The following is a 25753-nucleotide window of genomic DNA, read 5'->3' on the forward strand; positions in this document are numbered from 1 at the left end:
CAAATATTTTGTTAAATATTTGGAATTTTGCCCATCTGAGAAGAAAGGACATCTCAGTGTGACTTCTTTTTGCATCTTTGTGGGCAAAGTCAAGCATCTTTTCATATATTTAAGCATTGTTTTCACTTATTTGTCTGGGACTTGCTTCTTTTCCTAGTTGGTGTTCTCTTACCTCTGGTTTTAGAAGTGCTACTATGTTAACCCTTTGTGACATGAGTTGCAGATATATATATATATTTTTTTAAAGATTTATTTATTTATTTTAGAGAAAGAGAGAGCACGAGTGGGAGGGGCAGAGGAAGAGGGAGAGGCTCAAGCAGATTCCATACTGAGTGCAGAGCCTGGCGTGGGGCTCAATTCCACCACCCTAAGATGATGACCTGAGCTGAAACCAAGAGTCGGACACTCAACTGACTGCATCACCCAGGTGCTCCAAGCTGCAGATATTTTTAACGCACCAATTTATCAATTGTTTAAGATTAATACATTACAAAATAAGCCCTATAGAGTCTTTTTTGATGCAACTGTACAAGTTATAAAAAGCAATTTGGTAACAGAGAAATGGTTACAAGGAATAGACTTGGGGTATCTGGGTGGCTCAGTCGGTTAAGTGTCTGCCTTTGGTTCTGGTCACGATCCCAGGGTTCTGGGATCGAGCCCTGCATTGGGCTCCCTGCTCAGCGGGGAGTCTACTTCTCCCTCTCCCTCTGACTTCCACTAAGTGTGGAGCTGGGCATGGGGCTTGATTCCATGACCCATGAGATCAGGACCTGAACTGAAACCAAGAGTCAGTCACTCAACTGACTGAGCCACCCAGGTGCCCCGCATTTTTCTAATGTTTAATGATATTGAGTGTCATTTCTTGCTCTTATTTGCCAATATATTCTTTAGTGAAGTGTCCATTCAAATCTTAAGCCCATTTTTTATTGGGTCATTTGTCTTCTAATTGAGTTGTAGGACTTCTTTGTAGGATGGGCTACAGGTCATTTGTTGGGTTTATGTTTTGCAAATATTTTCTCCCAGGTTGTTCTTTCCCTTTTCATTTTATTTCATTTTGGGGAGCAAAAGTTTAAACTTTTGATGAAGTCCTATTCACTGATTTCCTTCCTTGAAATGTCATGCTCTTTTGTATCCTATTTAATAAGTCTTTGCCAAAGTCAAGGTCACTAAGGTTTTTACTATGTTTTTCTAGAAGTTTCTACTTTGCATTTTGGTTGATGATAAATATATTTTATTCCTCCCCACCCCCTTTTTTTAGTTGGTGGATGATATCTTTTAATTTTTATATATGGTGTGGTGTAAGGGTTAGGGTTCATTTTGTTGATATAAGGTTATTCAATAATAGTCTAAGCACTGTTTGTTGAAAATAAAGTCCTAATTTTAAAATAACTTTTTATACATTAATTTTATAAATGATATCTGTAATATGAGTTGCAAATATTTCCCCGTTTGTCATTTGTCTTTTTACTTTATGTCATTTTTAATCACACAATTATTTATTTCTGTGTAGTCAAATTTACCACTGTTTTCTCTTACTGTTTCTTGATTTTGAGTCCTAGTACAATTTCCCTAACTTCCAGGTTCTACAGGAATTCATGTTTTCATCTACTACTTGTTTGGTTTTGTGTCTTTACATTTAAATCTCTTCCACTTAGAATTTATTTTGCTGTATGATGTGAAGAATGGATCTATTTTTCCCCCCAATGGCTATCTGGTTATCCCGACACTACATATTTCGAAGTTTATCCTTTACCCCATAGTCTTGATAAGAGGATTGGAGATGCCACCTTTTTCTTATATCTAATTTCCATATGGGAATGGTCTTCGCAGCTGATGTTCTAACATGTGGAAAGGCCAGAGCCCAGCCCATGGGCACAGAAGAAGACATGCAGAATAAGCCACATGGGGTACCTGGGAGCCAGGTTGCCTTCACGCCTTCATGTTACTTCCAGGGAAGCCCAGTAGCCAGTGACGACTGTCTGGCTCTTGCCTGCCAAGCCCCAGGAGAATGTCCAGCTAAGACTCTGCTGCTATCACAGGTGTCCTGGCATGGCCTGCATTGTTCTCAGCCATCAGGGCCCTGTTCTCCCCTCCGACTCAGGAGTTCCCTCCAGAGCCATGGAGGCTTTAGGATTGGCACGTATCCTGACCCTGCTCTGCACATAACATTCTCCAGAGTTTCCCAGCTTCACCTCATGTGGGGGGGGGGTGCCTGTGGACATTGGAGGAAACTCTTTCTTCCCCCCTCATCAGTCTTTGACTCCAGAAGTTTCAGGACCCACTTGTGGGGCATGAATGTGGGGTTATATGAGGGAGATCTCCCAGGATTCTACCAAGCACATGAATCTTTTGGCATAGTTTGTACCAGACCAGCTACCAGCTGTTAGGGGCTGCTTGTTTGCTGTTCTTAAAGGAATTGGGGTTGTTGGTTGAAGGTAGGAATAATGTCTGGGAGTGGAAATAAAGAGCAAGGAGAACATCCTCCCAATCTCCAGTTCCAGTGGTACATAGGGGAGGGAGAAGGCTTCAGGAGACCTGTGTGATCAGGCAGCAACCAGGTTTTAGTTAGAACAGGAAGCTGAGGTGCACCTGGGTGGCTCAGTCAGTTAGGCGTCTGCCTTCGGCTCAGGTCATGATCCCAAGGTCCTGGGATCAAGCCCCACATCAGGCTCCCTGTTCAGCGGGGATTCTGTTTCTCACTCTCCCTCTGCCTCTCCCTTTGCTCATGGTCTCTCTCTCTTAAATAAATAAATAAATAAATAAATATAATCTTAAAAAAAACCCAAAACAGCCCAGGAAGTTGAAGGGAACTTTCAGAGAAGTCACAACGCAGAGGAATTTGTTGATGTCCATAAACCAAAGAGCAGAGTGGAGGGTATGGGGGCCAAAGAGTGCTTAGTGCTGCTTCTTCTTTTTTTTTTTTTTTTTTGAAGGTGTGGAAAGGAGGTATCTGGGGAGTAGGGAAGGCCTCTCAAACTGATCTGAAATGGCTTGAGAGGAGAGTCAAGAAAGGGATACTGACTTAGGGTCTTTATTGTGGTCAGTGGGTATGATGGGTGGGAGGATTGCCAAGCATAGGTGAAGGCTTGTGTGGTTTGAATCTTCTGCTGGTGTCAAAGGAGAGAGCACCCAGCTTTCTTATCACCTTGTCCGATGTGGGCATGGAGAATAAGGGGGATGAGGTTCCAAAGCTATCAGCAAACATCAAAAAATGGAACTAGACCACTCATAATTCACGTCTGGTATTTGAGGACTGAAACACACCATATTTAATCGAATTAGTGCTTGTTTAAATAAGTTATACAGCACTCTTGCAACCTGGAGCCTGAGGCTAGTGAGGGAGATGAAAATCCCACTGAATCCTTCTTCAACAGCTCAGCATTGTGTATTCTGAGAAACGACAAGAGTGCCTCAGCTGCTAGAGGGGATGAGGGTGTCCTGGTGAGACCTTGTACTGTGGCCTGTGTATGGGTAGAGACATCTACGACCTTGGCTGATATTTTGGGACATCTATCCGTGAGGCAGGAGATTCTGAGAGTTCTTTACCCTAAAGGGGGCAAATCTTAGGCAGTGACACAAGAGTTTGTAAAAATGTGCAGATGGCGCCATTCATTAGCCAGGCCATCCAGTGCTAAGATAATTGCCTGGAATTTAGCCAGTCGTGCTGATGTTTGGGGATATCCTGGTTAAGCAATGAGGAACAGCAGCTCCCCACTGAGCTCCATCACCTATGATGGTTGGCTCGTATAGTCTGTGAATTCTCACTGCTTTTCACTTAGTTCATCCCAAGAGGTTCCCCAGGTAGTTAAAGGGTCTGAGGAGGGCTGCCCTCCAACACCCTGGCATCCGGCAGGAACTGAGGACAGAGGAGGCTGCCTCTTCTGCATGTGGAATATGCCAGAGGGCCCAGGTTTGGCTTTATACTGTACCAATATACTGTGGCCTCAGCAGTTGGAAGGCCTTCCAATAGCAACAGTTGCTTTACAGGCTTAATTTGGGTTTGAATTAATCTCTTGGCTGTGCTGGGGGTGTTCTTCCCTAGAACCTGGAGAATAGCGATTTTTGTTGGGATGGTGGCAGTATTCAAGGGTTCTAGTAAGCATCTGCTCTCTGGAGTGTGGACTTCACTTGGCATGCCACCTAATGCCTCCTTGCAAATGTGTTCCTTCTGAGTGGCCACCTAATGAACACAGATCTCACATAGGGTATGGTCTCTCCCCTGAGCTAGAGTCAGCTGCAGCCTTGGTCTCAAGTACACAGATAGGTCTGGGATCAGACACACAACTCAGGGCCACTTTAAGGAGGGCTCCAATCCCATACTGCTGTCCCTAAACACCAAGTAATTATCAAGTGATTTAGGACAGCTAAATCTCTAACAAAGGCTCTGTTGGACTTGACAATGCAACGTGTGTGGCATGGGTGAGTGCATGCTGGCTTGCAGACAGTGGCCAGGATAGTGAGCCAAAGCATGAGCAGGTAGAACCCTGGGGTGCCATCGTGCAGATATTCCGCTCACAGTGCCAACTCCAATTCTTACTGTTACCTGCAGGCTGGATGCCCACCGCCCCCAAATTTGGTTCAGAGGTCAGGACTGACAATGCCACACACACCACAAGGGCATGAGGTTTATTACTTGGATAACTGAGGTCAGCAGGGCAGGGATCACAGGGCAGGTCCAAAGTGGCTTGAGGGGCAATGGTGAAGGGCACTGGCCTGGGTGTTTGCTGTGGCTGGGGGTGAGGCTGCAGCACACACCTCACACCTCCTGTCCAGCAGGGTTTGAATGGTTTGAAATCTGCTGGCAAAAAGGAGGGGGCACCCAGGCTTCTGAGCCCTCGTTCCCCAAGAAACATCTCCAAGGACGTCATGAAAGTCAAAAGAAATTGTAGCTGACAATTTGCTTTCCAGAGTTTCTCTTTGGAAACATGATATTCCAAAATTGAAATTCCTCAGGCTGCAGACAGCAGGCCCCTAAATTTGGCCAATTCTGCCCAGACACTGGGTAGGGACAAGGGCCCGGTGAAGCTTGACACTCACTCTTCCTTCCTGGGTCTAGACTCTGGCCTCCCACAGCTATGCCTCAGCCCCAGGGGGTCTGCCAAGGGTGCGGAGGTCAGAGGGGCAAAAGGAGTTGAGGAGGCAGTAACACAGAGGACATGCTTGCCACTAGAGCCTCTTCACACAGCAATGACCTTGTTAAAATGTAAGTTATCAAAAGCCTCCAGCATCTCCCATTTCACCCAGCATAAAAGCCAGTCCTTGTCATGGCCATAAGGCCTTTTGTGATATGGCCCATTACCACCCACCCCATCTGCTTCTCCCTCTGCTCACTCAACTCCTAGCCATACTGACCTGTGATGATTCTTGAACACTCTAGGCCTGCTTCTTCTCAGGGCCTCTGAGAAGGCCTCAGGCCTTTTGTTTGAAAACAAAAACTTTTGTTTTTCCCAGTTACAGCCCAGGCATTTTACCATATGATAACCCTACACACACCCAGAGTGTGGACATTGAGATCACAACTTGAGTTGAGCTGGTCATCTCCACTCTAAGCACCTCCGGAGTAACAGATGCTTGCTACCCTGCTTTCAATTTCCTGCTCACTCATGACCTGGGATGGTGGACTGCCCTTCTCCTGGGTCATTGTGTCCCCCTTGCTTCTGGGATCTTTCTGTAGTAAATCTTGTGAATTTAATTCCTTTGTTTGAGTGTATTGAAACTGTGCCTTCAATGAAAAAGACCCCAGGGTTTTCACTTTCCCAAAACAGGAGCTTGGATGCTGAGGGAGCTAACTGGTGACCTATGTGGGTGGCTTGTGCCTCGCCCTTCAGCAGGTCATAATCTGCACATTCCTAATTTACTACCCAGCTCTGGCTTCCCAAGAAAACTGGCTATTCTTGCTGTCATACCCTATCCCCCATCTTCAGCGGTCATTCTATTTGCTTCAAGTTGTTACTCAAAGGATATCTTGGTGAGGCCTTCCCCAACTCCTCAAAACACCCAGACCCTATTTCCTGCTTTCCTTTTGCCTCATGACAATCATAGCCACTAGTGCATTTTCTCTACCCACTGGAATGTGAAGTCCTCAAGGGCAGGTGTTTTTCTGTCTTGTTTCCTGTGTCCCCAGCAAATAGCATGCAGTAAGCCTCCCACAAGTATTTACTGGAAAAAAGGATGGAATCCAGGCTGAACAACAGGGAAAGTGAAGCCACAGAGGGTTGCCTGATGGTGAGAAAGCATGAGGGTGAACAGATGGAGGTCTGCACAGGGTGGAATGGACGGTTAGCACAGCAATGCTGTCAGCAAAACTGCAAATGTGGCAGCTTCTTCTCTAGGGTGTTTCCTTGGGAAGGTTGGGGTGAAGTGGAGGGGAGGGGGTGAGCAGTGATGGGTTACTCTGATGGCCTCTGAAAGAAGGGTAGGCAGCCCACTGTAGCCCAAGCCTGACCTGTGTACCCTTGAGCCAACTCTTCCACACTTCCCTCTTCAAACCTCTCCCTCCTCATTTGCAATTGATGGCTTTGCCTTTACTTCCTCGAAAGCACAGAAGTCAAGCCCCTACCTTCCTACGCTAACTGCAAACCTGCAAACCACATCTGCCCATTAATGCCTTTCTTCCTGGAAAAACAGAGGAGGTGGTTCTCTGTCCACCTACCCTAGGATATCCCCAAGTTGAGATGGACTGGCTGGCTGGCATCCAGGGGTCTCTCTGGTGGCAGATGTGTTGCTTCTGGGACAACTCCCACTGCTCCACAGCTCTGGGAAACTGAGGAGGGACCAGTCCTCACTTACTAGGGACAGTCACAGGTGCTCCATAAATGTTGAGATGAATGGGCATGGGAGAAAACTGAGCCTGGGAGCTTGTGAAGAGAACAGGAGGGGCATGGAGAGGACAGGCCTCTGTGCAGCCAACAACCAGGACCATATGGCACAGAGCCAGAGGGTAGGAAACAGCTGCTTGTGTAATTGTGCAGCAGCCCCAAGTGGGACCGTAAGAAAGCATGACCTCAGACTCAGGCACAAAGGAAAGGTGGCAGGAATCCTCAGTCTAGTGAATACATGGGAGGGACAAGAAAGGGTGAGGAACTGGTGGTAATGAGTACACACCACTTCTGGGGCAGGATGACTGCAATCAGACCTGAAAAACTCTTGACCTGATTTTATGTAAGCAGAATATCAATTATAACCATAGACAAAGAGTTCACTCTAGGGGCACCTGGGTGGCTCAGTGAGTTAAGTGTCTGCCTTTGGCTCAGGTCATGATACCAGTGTTCTGGGATCGAGTCCCACATGGGGCTCTCTGCTCAGCCAGGAGTCTGCTTCTCCCTCTGCCTGCCACTCACCCTGCTTGTCCCCTCTTCACTCTCTCTGTCAAATAAATAAATAAAATCTTAAAAAAAAAAAAGAGTTCACTCTATGACTAATAACCAAAGAAAAGAATTCCTGTGGTTATTTTGAACCAAATGTCAGTTTACTTTTTTGGTTCTGTTTGATTATAGTAATAAACTCTACTCGTGAATATGCAGCTTCTATCATCTTTTCCCTCCTAACAACTATAACAAACTATACAAGCAAAACAAACAAGAAACAAGAGGTCACAGGAAGCAGGAGTGATGGCAGGGGAAGGAGGGTCTGGACTTTGTGGACAGTGGGATGGAGTTAAGGGCAGCAAGTGAACCTGGCTTCAAGTCTGGCAGGTGGGTGAGGCTGGGACACGGCCAGAGCCGTCAGGAATGGAGCTGTACTCCGTTTCACTCCCTGGTGTGGATCAGTTGGTGTTTGACCAACTTGGACCTCTGGCTGAAGGCTTTCCCACAAGCAGAGCAGTCATAGGGCTTCACGCCGGTGTGGATCCTCTGGTGCTGGATGAGGACTGAACGCTGACTGAAGGCCTTCCCACATTCACTGCACTTATAGGGCCTTTCACCAGTGTGAATTATCTGATGTTGAATAAGGTGTGAACTCTGGCTGAAGCCTTTACCACACTCAACACACGTATACGGCTTCTCTCCAGTGTGAACTTTCTGGTGGTGAATGAGGTTTGAGCTTCGGTTGAAGGCTTTACCACACTGGTTACATTCATGGGGTTTCAATCCATTATGGATTCTCTGATGCTGAATGAGAGTTGAACTCTGGCTGAAGGTTTTTCCACATTCGGTACATTCGTAGGGTTTCTCTCCGGTGTGAACTCGTTGGTGAAGGATAAGGTTGGAACTCCGACCAAATGTTTTTCCACATTCGTGACACTCATAGGGCTTGTCACCTGTGTGCACACCCTGATGCTGAATGAGGGCTGAGCTGTGGCTGAAGGCCTTCCCACAGATGCTACATTCATACGGCTTCTCTCCTGTGTGGATTATCTGGTGCTTTCTGAGCACTGAGCTGTAACTAAAGGCTTTTCCACACACATTACATACATGAGGCTTTTCTCCAGTGTGAATTCTCCGATGCTGAATGAGGCTTGAACTCTGACTGAAGGCCTTCCCGCAGTCACCGCACTTATAAGGTTTCTCTCCAGTGTGAACCCTGTGATGCTTAATGAGGTTGGAGACCCGGCTGAATGGTTTGCCACACTCATTACACTCATAAGGTCTCTCTCCAGTGTGAACCCTCTGATGCTTCCTCAGGTGTGAGCTCTGGCTGAATGCTTTCCCACAGTCATTACATTGAAAAGGTTTCTCACCTGTGTGAATCCTGTGGTGTTTAATGAGATTTGAGCTCCGCCTAAAGGCCTTCCCACATTCGTTGCACACATACGGCTTCTCTCCAGAATGAATTCTTTGATGCTGGATGAGGTTTGAGCTCCGTCTAAAGGCCTTCCCACATTCACTGCATTCATAGGGCTTCTCACTCATGTGAGACTTCTGGTGCTTTTTAAGGCTTGAGTTCTGGCTGAAGGCTTTTCCACATTCATTGCATACATAAGGCTTCTCTCCGCTGTGGTTACTCTGATGCCTAATGAGGTTTGAGTGCACACTGAAGGTTTTCCTGCACTCACTGCACTGGTAGGGTTTTTCACTCACATGAGATCTCTGATGATTTTTAAGAAATGAGCTCTGGCTGAAGGATTTTCCACATTCATTGCATATGAAGGACTTCTGTCCAGTATGGATTATCTGATGCTGAATAAGATCAGGGTTTCCTCTGAAGGTTTTCCCACAATCATTACATATGAGTGGGCTTTCAGCTATGTGAAACCCCTCATGGCTACTTAAGTCCATACTGTGTTGGAAGTTGTGGCCACACATGTCATACAGATGTGGCCTTTCTTCTGTAGGAATTCCCTGAGACGCTGTTGGGTTTGGGCTCAGACTGAAGCTTCTTACAAAGTCATCACAGCCCAGCTCTTTCTCTAAGGGGCTCCTAAGGCGCACTGCCACTGGTGTGAAGCCCCCCTCCTGGTAGAGTGACTGCACCCGTCTCTCACTGTCAGGGGTTCCCCAATCTCTCTCCAGTACATCATCACACAGTTCTCCAAGCTCAGGTGCTTGCGAAAAATCACTGGTATAGTTTTCTGATATTTCTGCCTGTGATTCCAAATCCTCAGAAACTTCTTTCTTCTGAAGAAATTCCTTGCCCTTAGTCCTGGTGTCCCAATCTGAAATAACAAACATAGTCATTTGGAAGGAAACAGGAAAATACAGATGACACATCTGGGAATGTGTGACCCACTGGGGGTGGTAGTCCCAAATCTCTCAAGGGGACAAGAGAGGGGAGAGCTCCAAGGGGACGAGGCAGCAGGGCCCTCAATCTATAAGACTGACCCTCACCACCCCCCGACCCACATCTCAGAAATCACCTGTAGTTTCCCTACTGGTTCAAGTCAAAATCCCAGGTGCCCCTCTCCCACTGCAGGTCATCAGCAAGTCTTGTTGGCTCTACCCTGGAGGGCCTCAAATCCAGGTACTCACTGCTCTCACCTGTACAAGTAAAACATTATACACCTCATGCTATATTGTGTTTTTTTTTTTTTAAGATTTTTTTATTTATTTCTTTGACAGAGAAAGCACAGGTAGGCAGAGGGAGAAACAGACTCCTCGCTGAGCAGAGAGCCTGATATGGGGCTCGATCCCAGGACACTGGGATCACAACCCCAGCAGAAGGCAGAGGCTTAACCAACTGAGCCACCCAGGAGCCCCACCTCATGCTATATTGTTATTCATTGTACCCTTTTGTCTTTCCCACAATGTTTCTTGGGCCAATATTTTTCTTAGCACCAACTCATGGCATTCAGGCCTTGCCTCAGGAGTCACCAGTATGGAGAGGTGGGCTCTCTGCTGGCAGGTGCAGAGGGGACTGTTACCTTCAGAGAAGCAAGGGTGCTTCTGGTTGCATGGCAGGCTGAGAACTGGAGTGGGGACTTGTCTAAAACATCAGATTCTGTCCTGTTCAAAAGAAGCTTCAGAGACTGTGCCCTGTCCTACCAAAGCAACTCCTACTCCCTAAAACCCACAATTCTGACTGGTGTTAGCTGGACAATTTTGTGCCCTGGTACAATGTTACAGCTGTGTCCAACTGTCTGAAGGCAGAAATGTGCACAAGGTTCCTCATAACATCAGGACTCTGTCACCTCCTCCTCTTCTATCTTCACATCTGAAGGAACAAGGAAACCCTCACTCCCCTGGATCTCTCAGTTAAATGCAGATCTTAAGTCTCTGTCTCAAACACCCAGACCACTCTGTTGCTGTCTTTTCCTGCCTGGATGTTGAGTAGCTTACCTCCCCTTCCCCTCCTACTCACAGACACCCTAGTGTCATCAGAGCACTTTGACATTCTCCCAGGCCTTTCCTAAGCTCACCTCACCTCTGCTCTTGTTCCCTGAGCAGGATGGATACACTCACCTTAGGATCTGCCCTGCTTGGAACACTCTTCCCAGATGGTCCTCATGCTCCTTCACTATTTCTTTTTTTTTAAATGTATTTATTTTAGAGAGAAAGAGAGAGTGAGAATGAGCGTGAGGGAGAGGGAGAAACTTAAGCAGACTCTGCACAGAGCCAGACATAGGACTTGATCTCATGGCCCCAAGATCATGACCTGAGCTGAAATCAAGAGTCAGACACTTAATGGACCGCACCACCCAGGTGCCCCTTCTTCCTTCACTTCTGCCTGGTGTCTGCCCAAACACATTTCATTGGAGAGACCTTCTCTGACCATTGCCCCTTCTTGCTATGGCCACATAGCAGTGCTCCATGTCCTGGGACTGGAGCAACCCCTCATTTGGCCACACTCAGTGGTGCTGAGTAGGTGGGTGGACACCCCTCCCCATGCTTCCTTGGGTTCATTGTCCTCTGACCTGCCCCTCAGTTCAGGCTGACACTGCCTCTCCCCATCTGCAAGTTCTGGGATCTAACAAAACAGCATTCTGTGTCCCTGTCTCATCTGGACACTTCTATTCCCTCTGGAGCCACCACAGTGATCTCAATGCAGACCTGGCCTGGCCACACACTCAGCCTGTCTGCCTGCCATGCCCACACATCTGGAAACCCCTCCACACTCCTTGCCAGACTCCTTGTGCCAGACTCTCTCCTATGGAACTCAGCCATGTGGCCGGCACAACACACGGGTGCCATGCTTTACCCTTCTGCTGACCCTCAGGCAGGCCCATCATCACATGCAGCATAAGGACTGACCATGTTCTTCTTTTTTTTTTTTAAAAGATTTTATTTATTTATCTGACACAAGAGAGAGGTAGCGAGAGAGGGAACACAAGCAGGGGGAGTGGGAGAGGGAGAAGCAGGCTTCCCGCCAAGCAGGGAGCCCGATGCGGGGCTTGATCCCAGAATGCTGGGATCATGACCTAAGCTGAAGGCAGATGCTTAATGACTGAGCCACCCAGGCGCCCCTGACCATGTTCTTCTGTGAGCTTCAGAGCTCCCTAAGTCAGGAGCCCTGGCTCTGGGGGTGTCTAGGAAATGTCCACATGAGGCTGGGCTCCTTGGAGTAATGGGAGGGCTCACTGAGGACTGCAGGGACAGGGGAGCTCCTATGGGAAACAAGGGTCTACACAGGCTGGCCCAAAGCTCACAATGTCCCCCAATCTCCCCAGCGACTGACCCAGGGAGACTCCCACCCTCCTCTGGCTACATATGGAGTAGGGACCAGAAGGGGATGACGCACAGGAGTCAATGGAGCTTTCCCATAAATGGTCAGAGGGTACCCATTTTAGGCTTTGTGGCTATATGGTCTTGGTCGTATGGTCTGCTTTGTTACAACCCTGAAAAAAACCTCAAAACCATTCTTTGCTTGCAGGCCATTAAAACAAACAATCAACAAAAAACCCCAACAAATCCCTGGCTAGCTGGATCTGGCCTGTGGGTCATAGTTTGTTGACCTTAAGATAAGGTCACTAATGTGGCTCAGGAGATGGTGACAATGATTGGTTTTTAGCCCCAAGCCACTGTTGACCTGGAAGCCTTTTATTGAGACAGGAGACTAAACAGTCCTGTGGGTGAGGATGGTAAGAGGTCACTTTGGATTTATTAAATCTGATATAATTCTTCTCTGCAATTTAAGGACTATTGGAAACAATGATCAAAGTTTCTCTTTTGAAAGGAAATGTAAAATTGGAAACGTAGTTTCCCTTATCTCTCTCTCTCTCTCTCTCACACACACACACACACACACACACACACACACACAAAGTTGGGTTTAAGGGGAGGCATCTGGCTGGCTTGGTCAGTGGAGCACGTGACTCTTCATCTTGGAGTTGTAGGTTTGAGCCTCATGTTGGGTGTAGAGATCACTTAAAAATAAAATATTTTAATAAAGAAAAAGTTGGGTTTTAGGGCAAAGAAAAATATGTGAAAACAAATGGAGTTGCTTGTGCTACCCTTGCTGCCCCATGACTGACCCCCACTGGAGAAAATGGTGAGGGTTCTCAACCCTTCTAGAGCACAACAGACCTATTCGTTTTTCCTGAGAGAAAGCACTCATTAAAGACCTTTACAATTAGTGGGTTCCAGGTTTGTGGAAAACAGCTTAGGTACGTACCCAAGTCAAAGCCATGCTCACGTGAATGCCACGTGTGCCTGTGGCGCACTGGCTGCTGCTGGTGGCACAGCAGTCCGCTCACCCAGGACCTAACCCAGCCACCTGTCATACAGACTCCCAAGGGCACCACATACTCAGGTGGGGGCTCCCCTAGTCTCCTATCTCCTGAGCAGCTTTTCTTTTCATTTACTTAATTTATGAGGTGAAATTTACCAAAAAAAATTGTTTAAAATGAACATTAAGTGGTATTTAGTACATTTACAATGTTGTACAATCATCACCTCTATTTAGTTCCAAAACAGTTCAATCACTCCAAAGTAGAGCCTCTTACCCATTGGTTTATCTTCTCTCTCCTGCCCAACGCCTAGCAACCCTCAATCTGCATTCTGTCTTTATACATTTATCTATTCCTGATATTTCTTATAAATGGGATATCACATGTGACTTTTTATGTGTGGACTCTTTCACTTAGTCTAATTAGTTTTTGCAAGTTCATCCACATTGTAGCATTTATCACTGCTTCATTCCTTTTTTTTTGGCTGAATAATATTCTATTGTATGGATATACCGTATTTGTTTATCCATTTGTCCATTGATGGACATCTAGGCTGTTTTGGAAACTGTGAATAGTGCTTCTATGAACATCATGTACATGTACGTGTTTGAGTACCTGTCTTCAACTCTGTGTATTTATCTAGCATTGTTGGGTCCTATGGCAATGCTATGTTTAAACTTTTGAGGAACAGCCAAATTTTATCCCATAGTGGCTGCACCGCTTCACATTCCCACCAGCATTGTATGAGCCTTTCAATTTCTCTACACCCTTGAAAACACTTGTTACATATTGAAGAATTACAACCACTCTAGTGGTTGTGAAGTGGTTATCTCACTGTGGTTTTGATTTGTATTTCTCAAATGACTAATGAATTTAAGCATCTCTTCATGTGCTTGCTGGCCATTTGCAAATTTTCTTTTGAAAAGCATTTATTCAAGTCCTTTGCCCATCTTAAAATTGGGTTGTATTTTCATTGTTGAGTTGTAAGAGTTTTTATATATTCTGGATACTACACTCTTACCAGAAATACAATTTGCAAAGATTTTCTCCCATTCAATAGGATGTCTTTTGACTCTCTTGATAATGTCCTTTGATGCCAAAAGTTTTCAATTGTGATAAAGTCCAACTTGCCTATCTTTTGCTCTAATTGCTTATGCTTTTGGTGTCTAAGAATCCACTGTCAAACCCAAGGTTATGAAAATTTATACCTGTTTTCTTGTAAGAGTTTAATGATTTTAGTTCTTTATTTAGGTCCTTGGGACATTTTGAATTAATTTTTGTATATGGTGTGAAGTAGGGGTCCCGGTTTATTCTTTTGCATGTGGATATCCACTTGTCCCAGGATCATCTGTTGAAGAATTATCTTTTCTCACTGAACGGTCTTGATACCCACGTTGCAAATCAATGTGTCACAGATGTCTGGGTTTATCTCCACACTCTCAGTCCTATCCCACTGATCTGTATGTACAGCTTGATGTCAGTACCAAATTGCTTTGATTACTAAAGCTTTGTAGTAATTTTTGAAACTGGTGAGTATGAGTCCTCTGACTTTGTTTTTCCTTTTCAAGCTTGCTTTGACTGTTGTGGGGCCTTTTGTAATTCTGTGACTCTAAGGGCTGACTTTTCAATTCCTGCAAAAAAGGCTGTCGGAATTTTGATGTGGTTGGTATTGAATCTATAGATTGCTGGATAGCACACACACTGAAACAGAATTAAGTTCAATCCATGGGGCACCTGGGTGGCTCAGTCGTTAAGCGTCTGCCTTCAGCTCAGGGCGTGATCCCGGAGTCTTGGGATCGAGCCCCACATCAGGCTCCTCCGCTGGGAGCCTGCTTCTTCCTCTCCCACTCCCCCTGCTTGTGTTCCCTCTCTCGCTGGCTGTCTCTCTGTCAAATAAATAAATAAAACCTTTAAAAAAAAAGTTCAATCCATGGATTTTATGTCTTTCCAATTATTTATGTATTGTTAATTTCTTTTGTCAAAGCTTTGTAATTCTCAGTAAACAAGTCTTTCACTTCCTTGGTTAAATTTATTTGTAGGTTCTTTTCTCTTTTTTAAAAGATTTACTTGGGTGAGAGAGAGAGAGAATGAGAGGGTAGAGGGGGGAGGAGCAGAGGGAGAGGGAGAAGCAGACTCCCTGCTGACGAGGGACCCTGACTTGGGGCTTGATCCCAGGACCTTGAGATCATGACCTGAGCCGAAGGCAGATGCTTAACCAACTGAGCCACCCAGGTGTCCCTATTTTTTCTTTTGATGCTATTTAAATGAAGTTTTCTTAATTTCCTTTTCAGATCGGTCATTGCTGGTATATAGAAACAACTGATTTTGTGTGTTGACTTATTCCCTGAAACTTGGCTGAATCCATTTATCAGCTCCTGTAGCTTTTTAATGGATTCTGTGGGATATTCTATATATGGGATCATGTCTTATGCAAACAGAGATAGTTTACCATCTTCCGTCTCAATTTGAAAGTCTTATTTTTCTTTCCTGATTGCGCTGGTTAGAACTTCTAGTATGATTTTGAATAGCAGTGGTAAAACAGGCAATACTTTCCTGATCACTAGGGGAAAAGATTGTAATCTGTCACTATTGTGTATAATGCTAGTTGTGGGTTCTTCATGAATGCCCTTTAACATACTAAGGAGGTTCCCTTATCTTGAGTTTTCCCAGTGTTTTTCTTTTTCTTTCTTTCTTCCTCTTTTTTTTTTAATCACAAAGTGTGCTTAATTTTGTCAAATACCTTTTCTGCATCAATGGAGATGATTATGGTTTTTCTCCTTCATTCTATTAATGTGGTAAGTGACATGGGTTGGTTTTGTTATGCTGAACTACCCTTGCATTCCTGGGTTACACCCATGGGTGTAATACTTTATTCCTGGGTCACTTTGGTCATTTTTTTGTTTGTTCGTCTTTAGGAATTTCTCTCTTTCATCTAGGTCATCTAATTTGTCAGTGCACAACTGTTAACAGTCTTCTCTTATACTCCTGCTTACTTTTGTAAGATCAGTAGTAATGTCCATTTCTGATTTTTGTTATTTGTGTCTTCAAAGCTATGTCAATTTTAATCTTCAAAAAACCAACTTTTGATTTTGTTGATTCTCTAATGTTTTCTACTTTCTATTACATTTCTCTCTCCCCTAATGTTTATTATTTCCTTCTTTCTGCTAGCTCTGGGTTTAGTTTACTCTTCTTTTCATAGTTCCTTAAGATATAAAGTTAAGTTACTGACTTAAAATCTTTCTTCCTTTTTAATGTATCCATTTACTGCTATAAATGTCCTTTCTGGCACTGCCCTCCTTGCATACTGTAAGTTTTTGTTTGTTTTCATTTGTCTGCAGGTGTTTTCTAATTTCCCTTGTGATTTTTTCTTGACCCATGGGTTAAGAGTATGTTGTTTGTAAATTTTTCAGTTTTCCTTTTCCTGCTGTTATTGACTAGAGATAATAATGTTACATGATTTCAACTGTTTTTATTATTGAGATTTGTTTTGTGGCCTAACATAAGGTCTATGTTTGGAGAATGTCCAGGTACACTTGAGAAGAATTTGTGCTCCTTTGGGTGGGCATGTCCATCAGGTCTAATTGATTTATAGTGTTGTTCAAGTTCCCTATTACTGATCTTCTGTCTAGATGTTCTAGCCATTTTTGAAAGTGAGGTACTGAAGTCTCCAACTATTATTGTACAACTAGCTATCCCTCCCCTCAGATGTATATGTGTTCCATATATTCTGGGGTTCTCTTTGGCATGTAGACGTTTGTACTTATAGCTTCTTGCTGAATTGATTCTTTTATCCACACATAATGTCCTTCTTTTCTCTTGCTACAGTTTTTTACCTACTTTATTTTTTTCTGGTGTTATAGTATAGTCACCCACCTCTTTTGGTTACTATTTATTTGCATGTAATATCTTTTTTTTCACCTTTCACTGTAAACTTATTTGTGTCTTTGGATCTAAAGCAAGCCTCTTGTAACAGTATATATGGCTGGATCATGCTTTTTCACCCACTGTGTTAATATCTGCCTTTGGAGAGTTTAAACCATTTATAATTAATTATTGATAAGGAATTATTAATTATTACTAATTAATGATTTACTTGATTTTGCTATTAGTTTTTGGTATCTTCTACCTTTCTTGTCCCTCATTTCTTTCCTCTATTACGGTCTTCTTCTATGTTATGTTTTGTAGTGTACCATCTTAATTTTCTTCTCTCTTCCTTTTATGGACATTTTAAAGATATTTTCCTAATGGCATAATGGGGATTACAATTAATATCCTAATATCAAACAATGTAGTTTGATCCCCCCCATCCCAGCCATTTTAGTTTTTGTTCCCTCAGCTTTACTGAAATATAATTGACATACGTCACTGTGTAAGTTTGAGGTGCACAATGTAGTGATTTGTACACTGATACATGTACACTGTGAAATGACTACCATCATAAGGTTAGTTAACACATCCATCACCTTATATAGTTTTCTTTTCTTTTTTTTTTTTTTAAAGTAATCTCTACACCCAACATGGAGCTCAAACTCATGACCCCAAGATCAAGAGTGGTATGCTCTACCGACTCAATCAGCCAGGTACCTCTTTTTTAGTGGTAAGAACTTTTGAGGTCTACTTTCTTAGAAATTTTCAAATATATAATACAGTATTGTTAATTGTAGTCACCATGCTGTATATTATGGTACATAAGAAAACCATCAAGTTTGAACTGGTCGCAACGTAGCCACAGCAGCATACAAAAACTCTGCTCTTAGACACTTCTGTTCCCCACCTTTGTGTTGTCACAAATGTATCTTTACATGTTGTATGTTTAATAACATAGATTTATAATTATTTTTAAGAATTTGTCTTTTAAATCATTTAGGAACTAAAAAGCGAAGTTTTAAACCAAAAACACAATAACACTAGCTTTTACAGTTACCACTGTAGTTACCTTTACCTGAGATTTTTAATCACTTATATGGCTTTCAGTCCCTACCTAGTGTCTTTTCATCTTTATCTGCAGGACTCCCTTTAGCATTTCTAATAGGGCAGGTCTGTTGGTAAAAAACATCCTCAGGGGCGCCTGGGTGGCCCAGTCAGTTAAGTGTCTGCTTTCACCTCAGGTCATGATCTCAGCATCCTGGGATTGAGCCCCACATCGGGCTCCCTGATCAATGGGGAATCTGCTTCTCCCTTTCCCTCTGCCCCCATCCTCTGCTCCTGCATGCTCTCTTTCTCCAATAAATAAATAAAATCTTTAAAAAAATCCTCAGCTTTTATTTATCTGGAAATATCTGGGAATATCATTTTGAAGGGTAATTCTGCCAGATAACAGAATTCTTGGTTGACAGTTTTTTCTCTCTCAGCACTTTAAATATGTCATCCCACTGTCTTCCAACCTCCATGGGTTCTGCTGAAAAACTGGCTGCTAATCAAATTCAGGGTCCCTTATATGAGACGGGTTGCTTCTTTTGTTTTCAAGATTCTGCCTTTGACAATTTGATTATAATGAGTCTTGATGTGAATCTCTCTGAATTTATCCTAGTTGGAATTTGTTGAGCTTTTCGAATGTATAGATTCATGTCATTCATCAAATTTGAGATGTTTGGGACATTATTTCTTCAAATATTCTTTATACACCTTACTCTCTCTCTTTTATAATGTGTATGTTGGTTTGAGTGATGTTATCCTACAGGTCCATTAAATCCTGTTCATTTTTCTTTGACCTTTATTCTTCCTGCTTCTCAGACTGAATAATTTCAATTATCCTATCTTCGAGTGATGCCTTCTCAAATCTGCTGTTGAATCCCTCCAGTGAGTGCATTTCAGTTATTGTACCTTTCAACTCTAGAATTTTTGCTCTAGTTCCTTAAAAAAAAAAAATTTATTTGTTTATTTGAGAGAGAAAGAGAGCGCTCCCAAGTGGGAGGTGAGGAGGGGGAGAGGGAGAGGCAGACTCCCCACTGAGCAGGGAGCCCAATGCGAGGCTGGAGCCCAATGGGGGGACCAGGACCCCAAGATCATGACCTGAGCTGAAGGCAGACACTTAAGCAACTGAGCCACCCAGGCGCCCCTGTTCTAGTTCCTTTCTATAATTATATCATAAAAGTTGTATATATAAATTGTATATTTATAATTGTATAAATTTAAAATCTCTTGACATTCTCATTTTGTTTGTACATTGTTTTCTTGGTTTCTTTTAGCTCTTTGAGCACATTTAAGACAGTGGTTCACTTTCTGCCAATTGATTTTTTCCTCTGAATGGGCCAGCCTTATTTTCCTTTTTCTTTGTATTCTTGGTTACTTTTTTGTTAAAAACTGGACATCTGAATATTTATGTGGTTACTCTGTAAATCAGTCTCTCCCTCCTCCAGGCTTTGCTGTTATTCATTGTTGAAGGGTATAGTCATTTGTTCATTTAGTGATTTTCTAAGTTTTGCAAACTAAAACTAGTCTGTCATGTATGGCCGCTGAGGTCTCTTTCTTCAGCTTGTGTTCAGCTAGTGTTTTGACAGATACTCCCTTGAACACTAACAGTAAACGAAAAGTAATACACCTCTCCCAGTCTGTGCGCTGGGTACTACTTTAACACTATATATAACTATCTTAGCTTCCTGCTTTTACTGAGCTGAGAGATGAGTCAGAGGTGAAGCTATGATTTTCTGAGGTCTCTCCTGAGCATGTAGCCTGTCCTGGGCATGGATACCGTTTTCTAAATTCCCTGATATACAAGGGTGCTTTCGAATGTCCTCGTTTCCCCAGCTTTCCCTCCTAGGCTCTAGGTGGTTGACTGTACTGTTAACTGACGTCCCAGGTGGCTGTGGGGTTTTAGTTCCCTTACATGTTTCTGAACCCAGGGCTTTTGTGCCCTAAGTTCTGAGTTAGGCAAACCAGAGACAAGCACTTTGCATTAATCCTTTGTCCAATCCCACACAGGTTAGGACAAACAATAATTTTTGAATAAGATCTTCTCTGCTCCCTTTGGATCAGGGACCACCATCCCACGCTGGGAACAAAAGCTGCTACTGAGCCAGGGAGTGTTTGGGAGCAAGAGCAAGGAAAAACACCACAAAGCTTTCCTACCATTTTCAAGTGCCCTTTTTCTTGATTTAGCATTACCTGGTTGTTGTAAACCTATTTTCTAGATTTAGATTTTTGACAAAGTTGGTCCTGGCAGTTTCTGCCTGTTGTTGGTTTTTTTTTAAATGTTAATGTGGAAGACTGGGTATTTGGAGCTATGTACTCCACCATTTTGTTCCACAGTGGCTTTTTTAAACATGAGTCACTATCAACCTGCTGTTGTTTTTCTTTCTTTTTAATGGAAATAGGGCCTGGCCTCCCTCATCATTCTCTGCCCAGCATACCATTAACCATTTGGTTCACATTCTGCCTCTGCCTGGGGGCAGTCAGGAGGCCTGTCTCTCGGGGCCACTTCTTGGGACCTCATCATGTCTCTCATCCCCTAACTCTCCTGCTCCAACACACCCAGGACTGTCTTGTACCACCTCTGCCTGTTGGGGGAGGTCAAGAGGATGTGACTACTGGTTGACTTGTGAGCTGAATCCAGGTGACTGGAGGCTCCTCGTGCTTTTCCCTGTCCTTGAACGTACATTCTGCTTGCCTTCCCTGCTCCCAGAAGCTGGTGCAAGGACACAGCCTTGAGATAGTGATGTGGTGCTGTGACCATCTAGACAGTATATGTAACTAAACCCAGTTAAAGCCACTATATCAACTTTAGATTTGGCAGGTGGGTGCTGGGGTCTATTCGCATTGCAGCCACCCAAGACAAGCCTCTTAAATAAGTTCCCTTGCTTATGACCAACCTGGGTGTCCTGCCTCGTTCTTCAGACTCTCCTTCCCCTCCACGTACAGAGGCCAGGTTAAGTTATACCTGGGAGGCCTGCGAGGTTTGCGAACCAACACTGCCATTAGCCCAACCTTCCCTGGCCACAGAGTCTGACTAGGGTACTCAGCCTAGATGTCCTGAAGAGTGTCCTCTTATATACCAGCCACCATCGAGTTCCAGTAAGGAGAGCTAACACTGAGTAACCATCCTCATCACTGCTGAGGGGTCCATAGAAAAGGCAAGCTAGTTGAGGGCTCCTCAGGAAAGGACTCTCTGGTAGAGTTCGAAGGTGGATGGAAGTGGCTAGGCAGTGTGAATGCAGTCAGAAGGAGTAGGATTACAGCCTGAATCAGGACTGTATCCTAAATGCAGGGGACTACCACCAGCCTAGTAGTTGGGCTGGGCAGGGGTCAGCTGGTGAGCATAATATCACATGCTTCTATGTCAGGTGGGGAAACACAGTGTCCTGCTCAGGCACCAAGACAGCATGGGGCCTGGCCAAATTCCCCTCTGATCTCTAGACTTGGCCCTCAAGTCCATGGGGCACCCCATCCCTAATGATGACATGGATGCCTCCTGGGGGTAAGGACAGGGTGACATGGACAAAGTCCCTCCAGAATGAGGGCAACCAGCGGGGAACTTGTTCCCAGTACCTGGCTGCTGATGGTGAGAGGGGGTGGTTCCTGGCTCAGTGTAGCCACAGCAGTGGGGATCACGGAGTGCAGATCCAGCGTGGGTCACAGCAGGAGCATCACTCACACAGGCCTGGGCTGCAGGGATCCAAGGGGATGGTCCAGGACCTGAGGGCTCCATTTCTGTCTCTTCAGAGCGAGCCCTGAGGCTGGGCATGGCTGGGACCTGGAGACCAGCAAGGATGCAGGTGAGTGTACAGAGGAGCTAGCTCCCACCAGGCAGGGGTCTCTTCTACCCCTACAGCCTGAGACCTGACATAGACCTGGTGCTAGGTCTCAGGCAAGGGGTAAGATGCTGACCTCAGGGCAAGGTGAGCACACAATGTCCCATGGGCACCCAGGGGAGGGCCCAGGGCTGACGTGATAGGAGAACAGCCCCACAGAGACTGCACCCACGGTGGGCCCACCCCTCATTCCTGACACAATGTCCTGAAGGTGGACCATCAGATCCATTCATAGTAGAGAAGGAACTCAAGCATTTGGGCAGCTAGGGGTAGCCTATACTTCAGATGTGCATATGGTCACCATGGTGTCTGAGTTGCGCCCCCCCTGGCAGCATCGAGGTCTCCACCATCCTGAGCTGTCTTCCCACTGCACCAGTGGCTCCCTCCCAGGCTCCTTCTTATTTCCCGCTTCATGTTGGTACATCAGGGTTCACTTCTGAATCTACATCAACTTCCTCGGTTAAGGAAGGCATCAACACCCTTATCCTGTGAAGATTCCCAAGCTTGGGCTCATTTCCAGTTCTAAATGCTCCTTCTGAGATACAATACTCCCACTGATACATGATGGGTCCCCCATATGGACCAAATTAGTGATTTCCCCCACCTCTCCCATTGCCCTGTCTCTGCAAATGCACCAGGCCGTGCTCAGAGGCCCACCTGTATTGTGGCAATACCCCTTGGCCCCTTATTCACACTACACCACTGATAGGTTATAATCACCCCTCTGTCTTTCAAGGGTAGAGAAGACAAGTCAAGAAATGCTGGCAGAAGCATACGGTAGACACTGCCTGCCTACTGGGGAGTATGTAGTATAAGCCCTGACAGTTGCTTTGTTTTGTTTTGTAATGCAAGTGCCTGAATTAAGCCTTGATGCTGAAGCACCCACTGCAAACAGGCATCCATTTCAAAGATGGAACAAATACCAGCCACTGGACTAGATAAAGAGCCAGGCCGCCTCCCCTCACGGAGCCTTTGTTTTAGAAATCTTGGTTGATTCTGATTACTGGCCATGTGGCCACTTGCTATTTTTCTCTTCCTGTGCTTTAAATTCCCACTCTTATGTTTTATTTTATTTTTTTAAAAGATTTTATTTACAAGAGAGAGAGAGAGCGCACCTGTGATGGGGAGAGGCAGAGGGGGAGGGAGAAGCAGATTCCCTGATGAGTGGGGAGCCTGACTTAGGGCTCTATCCCAAGACCCTGAGATCATGACCTGGAGCTGAAGTCGGATACTTAACCAACTGCCAGGCACCCCTCCACTCTTACGTTTTAAACTCACCAATAAAGAGTGAGCCCACGAAACCCTAGGTCTCCACCCTCAACCTCAATAAAAGCAGAAATCCAGGCCAGTGCACCTCTCTCTCATTACCAGAAACCTCACTATGTGGCCCCAGGTGTGCTAATTTGCAGGCCCTGTAAGTAATAATCCTTTATTTTTTGAAAATTTCCTAATGGTTGTTGCTAAAAGGGACTGTGCAATCATAGTTAAGAACCACACGGGTCGATCCAACCAAATCGGTTTTTGACAGGCTGAGAGGAGCACAAAACAAGAGGCAGCAAGGAAGGAGTGGCGCCCTGGGGCAGGCAGGCATTTAAACCAGGCCTAGGGAAGGGGACTTAGGCAATGGTTAGAAAGGTAGAACATGGGGCAAAGGTGTGGACAGAGCTCAGAGGCAGGGTCATTGGGGTACAGACTATCAGAGGCCATGGCTGCCTGACGGTGAGGCACTGACCATGTTTCTATACTAGGACAGACAGAACTAACCTGACATGGGTGCTCAGAGGAACGGTGCAGACAAGATTCAAAGCAGGGAGAGCACTGACTTAAGGTGCCTGTCCGTGGAGCAGAAGAATGGAGAAGATGTTGCTTCCATTGGGGGGGGGGGGCGTTCCTCTCCCTCTCCCAAAGGGAGATTCAGTCATTTGCAATATTTGTTCACTTTATTTTATTTATTTATTTATTTATTTAGAGATTTTATTTATTTATTTGACAGAGAGAGAGGCAGCAAGAGATGGAACACAAGCAGGGGGAGCGGGAGAGGAAGAAGCAGGCTTCCCAGCAGAGGAGGGAGCCCGATGTGGGGCTTGATCCCAGGACCCAGGGATCATGTCCTGAGCGGAAGGCAGACGCTTAACAACTGAGCCACCCATGCGCCCCTCGTTCACTTTATTTTAAAATTCTTGAAATTATTATCACCGTCACTGAATGGGGGCACAATCACAAATTTTCAAAATTCAAAGGCAAAAAAGGACTTATGGTGAACCACTCCAGCTACTCTGCTCCCCTTCCCAGTTGCTAATGTACCCTTCCAGAATATTCTATGCTCATTTTACATCTTGTTTTTCTCACTTCAGGATCTTGCCCAGGAGGACACAGACCGAATCTCTGGTAAACACAATGCCCCTCCACACCCATGTGCACATTCCAACCCCTGGAACCTGTGGATATAGTACACTACACAGCAAAAGAGACCTTGCAGAAGGGATTATCTTGGTGGACCCAATCCAATTACACGAACCCTTGCTGACTCTGGGATGCAAGGTCCCTGTGCAAGGACTGGGGCCTCAGGAACTAAGGACAGTCAGCAAGGAAACATACACTTCAGTACAGTAACCTCAAGGAATACGATTCTGCCAACGAGCCCAGAAGCAGATTCTCTTGCTAAGCAGAGACAACTGGAAAGACCGGCAGCCACCAGCCCACACTGCAGGAATCCACGGGATGGGCATGGCTCATCTCTCAACTCCACTCGCTTGGGGGAGAATAAATTCCTCCCCGTCACCAGAGCCTCTTCGCCCCCTGCAGGGTGAGTGCACCACCCGGGGCCTCCAGGCAGGACACCTGGCGCCTCACGACCACCTCATTTCTCACACAGCTCAGTACAGATCTGACGTTCGCACCCAAGTCTTGAGGCCCCTCCTCCACCCCAACACCACTCACCGCACACCTGCCCCGTCGCCACGCGGTCCTGCGGCCCGGCTCCAGGGCGTCAGGCTCCGCTGTCCCGGGCACTCTCCGGAGGGCGCCCCTCACGCCCGCTCCCGGAGGCGCCCTCCGAGGCCCCCAACCCCGCCCAGGCCGAGCAGCTCCCGCCCCTCTGCCCACGAAGCCCGGTCTAGACCACCGGCGGCCGGCACCCACCCCGGTGGCATCGGAGTCACGCGGGAGCGCGGTTCGCAACGTGGAGGCTTCACCTACGCGAGCTCCTCCCCTCGCGGGGGTCGCTGCCGGCACCGCGCAACGTCGCAGGACCACCGCGGCTGGGCCCAGAAACGGGCCCCGGAAATCCCTCCCCCGATTTCCGGGCCGGCGTCGCCGCTCTAGGCGGCGGAGGCCACGCGACTTGGTGCTCCCTCCTCCCGCGGGGCGCCAAAGCGGGGGCTCCTTGGCTCTACCCGAGGTCGGAGCTCGCCGAGGCCCCCGTGCTCTGGCGACTGCATGTGGAAAGGCGAGGTTAGAAATGCAGGAAGACGGGATATGCCGCTGCAGTGGGACTTGGGTCCACAGGCCCTGGGATCGGAACAGACCGCAGCTTGATGAGCACATGAGGGCTCACGTCGGAGAACGGAGTCCCTCATCAGTAGATGACTCGGCGGACAGATGCAAACACTCCGATTCCTTCAGTAGGTAATACACATTTCGTGGGATTGCTCGTGGAACGTTTACCGAAACTGATTACACACTTAGATGTAAAGAATACGGATGTTTTAAGATGCATTTGACAGGAAGATTATCAAAATTAGAAAGAAATATATAAGAAAAAGTTGACGAAAAACCCTTAAGTATTGGCATTTACGAAACACTGTCTAATCTTTTTTTTTTAAGATGTTATTTTAAAGATTTTATTTATTTGACAGAGAGAGAGGCAGCGAGAGAGGGAACGCAAGCAGGGGGAGTGGGAGAGAGAGAAACAGGCTTCCCGCTGAGCAGGGAGCCCGATGAGGGGCTCGATCCCAGGACACCG

At 45.7% G+C, this 25753-nt stretch overlaps 1 protein-coding gene across 2 annotated transcripts; it reads right to left on the bottom strand.

Moving 5' to 3' along the window:
* Window positions 1-3226: 3226 nt before the first annotated feature.
* On the bottom strand, window positions 3227-25079 carry ZNF16 (zinc finger protein 16). Of its 2 annotated transcripts, none has more exons than XM_040625918.1 (3): window positions 24988-25079; window positions 21527-21731; window positions 3227-9595 (listed from the first exon to the last, which is right to left on the bottom strand). In XM_040625918.1, exons 2-3 carry the CDS (start codon window positions 21720-21722, stop codon window positions 7749-7751), a joined length of 2043 nt encoding a protein of 680 aa, XP_040481852.1. In that variant the 5' UTR covers window positions 21723-21731; window positions 24988-25079; the 3' UTR covers window positions 3227-7748. The 2 variants fall into 2 exon arrangements, with proteins under 2 accessions (XP_040481852.1, XP_040481851.1); XM_040625917.1 differs by having other exon boundaries at window positions 24931-25079.
* Between the last annotated feature and the right edge of the window lie 674 nt (window positions 25080-25753).

Source organism: Ursus maritimus, unplaced genomic scaffold, assembly GCF_017311325.1.
Source record: "Ursus maritimus isolate PB19 unplaced genomic scaffold, ASM1731132v1 scaffold_9, whole genome shotgun sequence".
Classification (NCBI taxonomy): domain Eukaryota; kingdom Metazoa; phylum Chordata; class Mammalia; order Carnivora; family Ursidae; genus Ursus; species Ursus maritimus.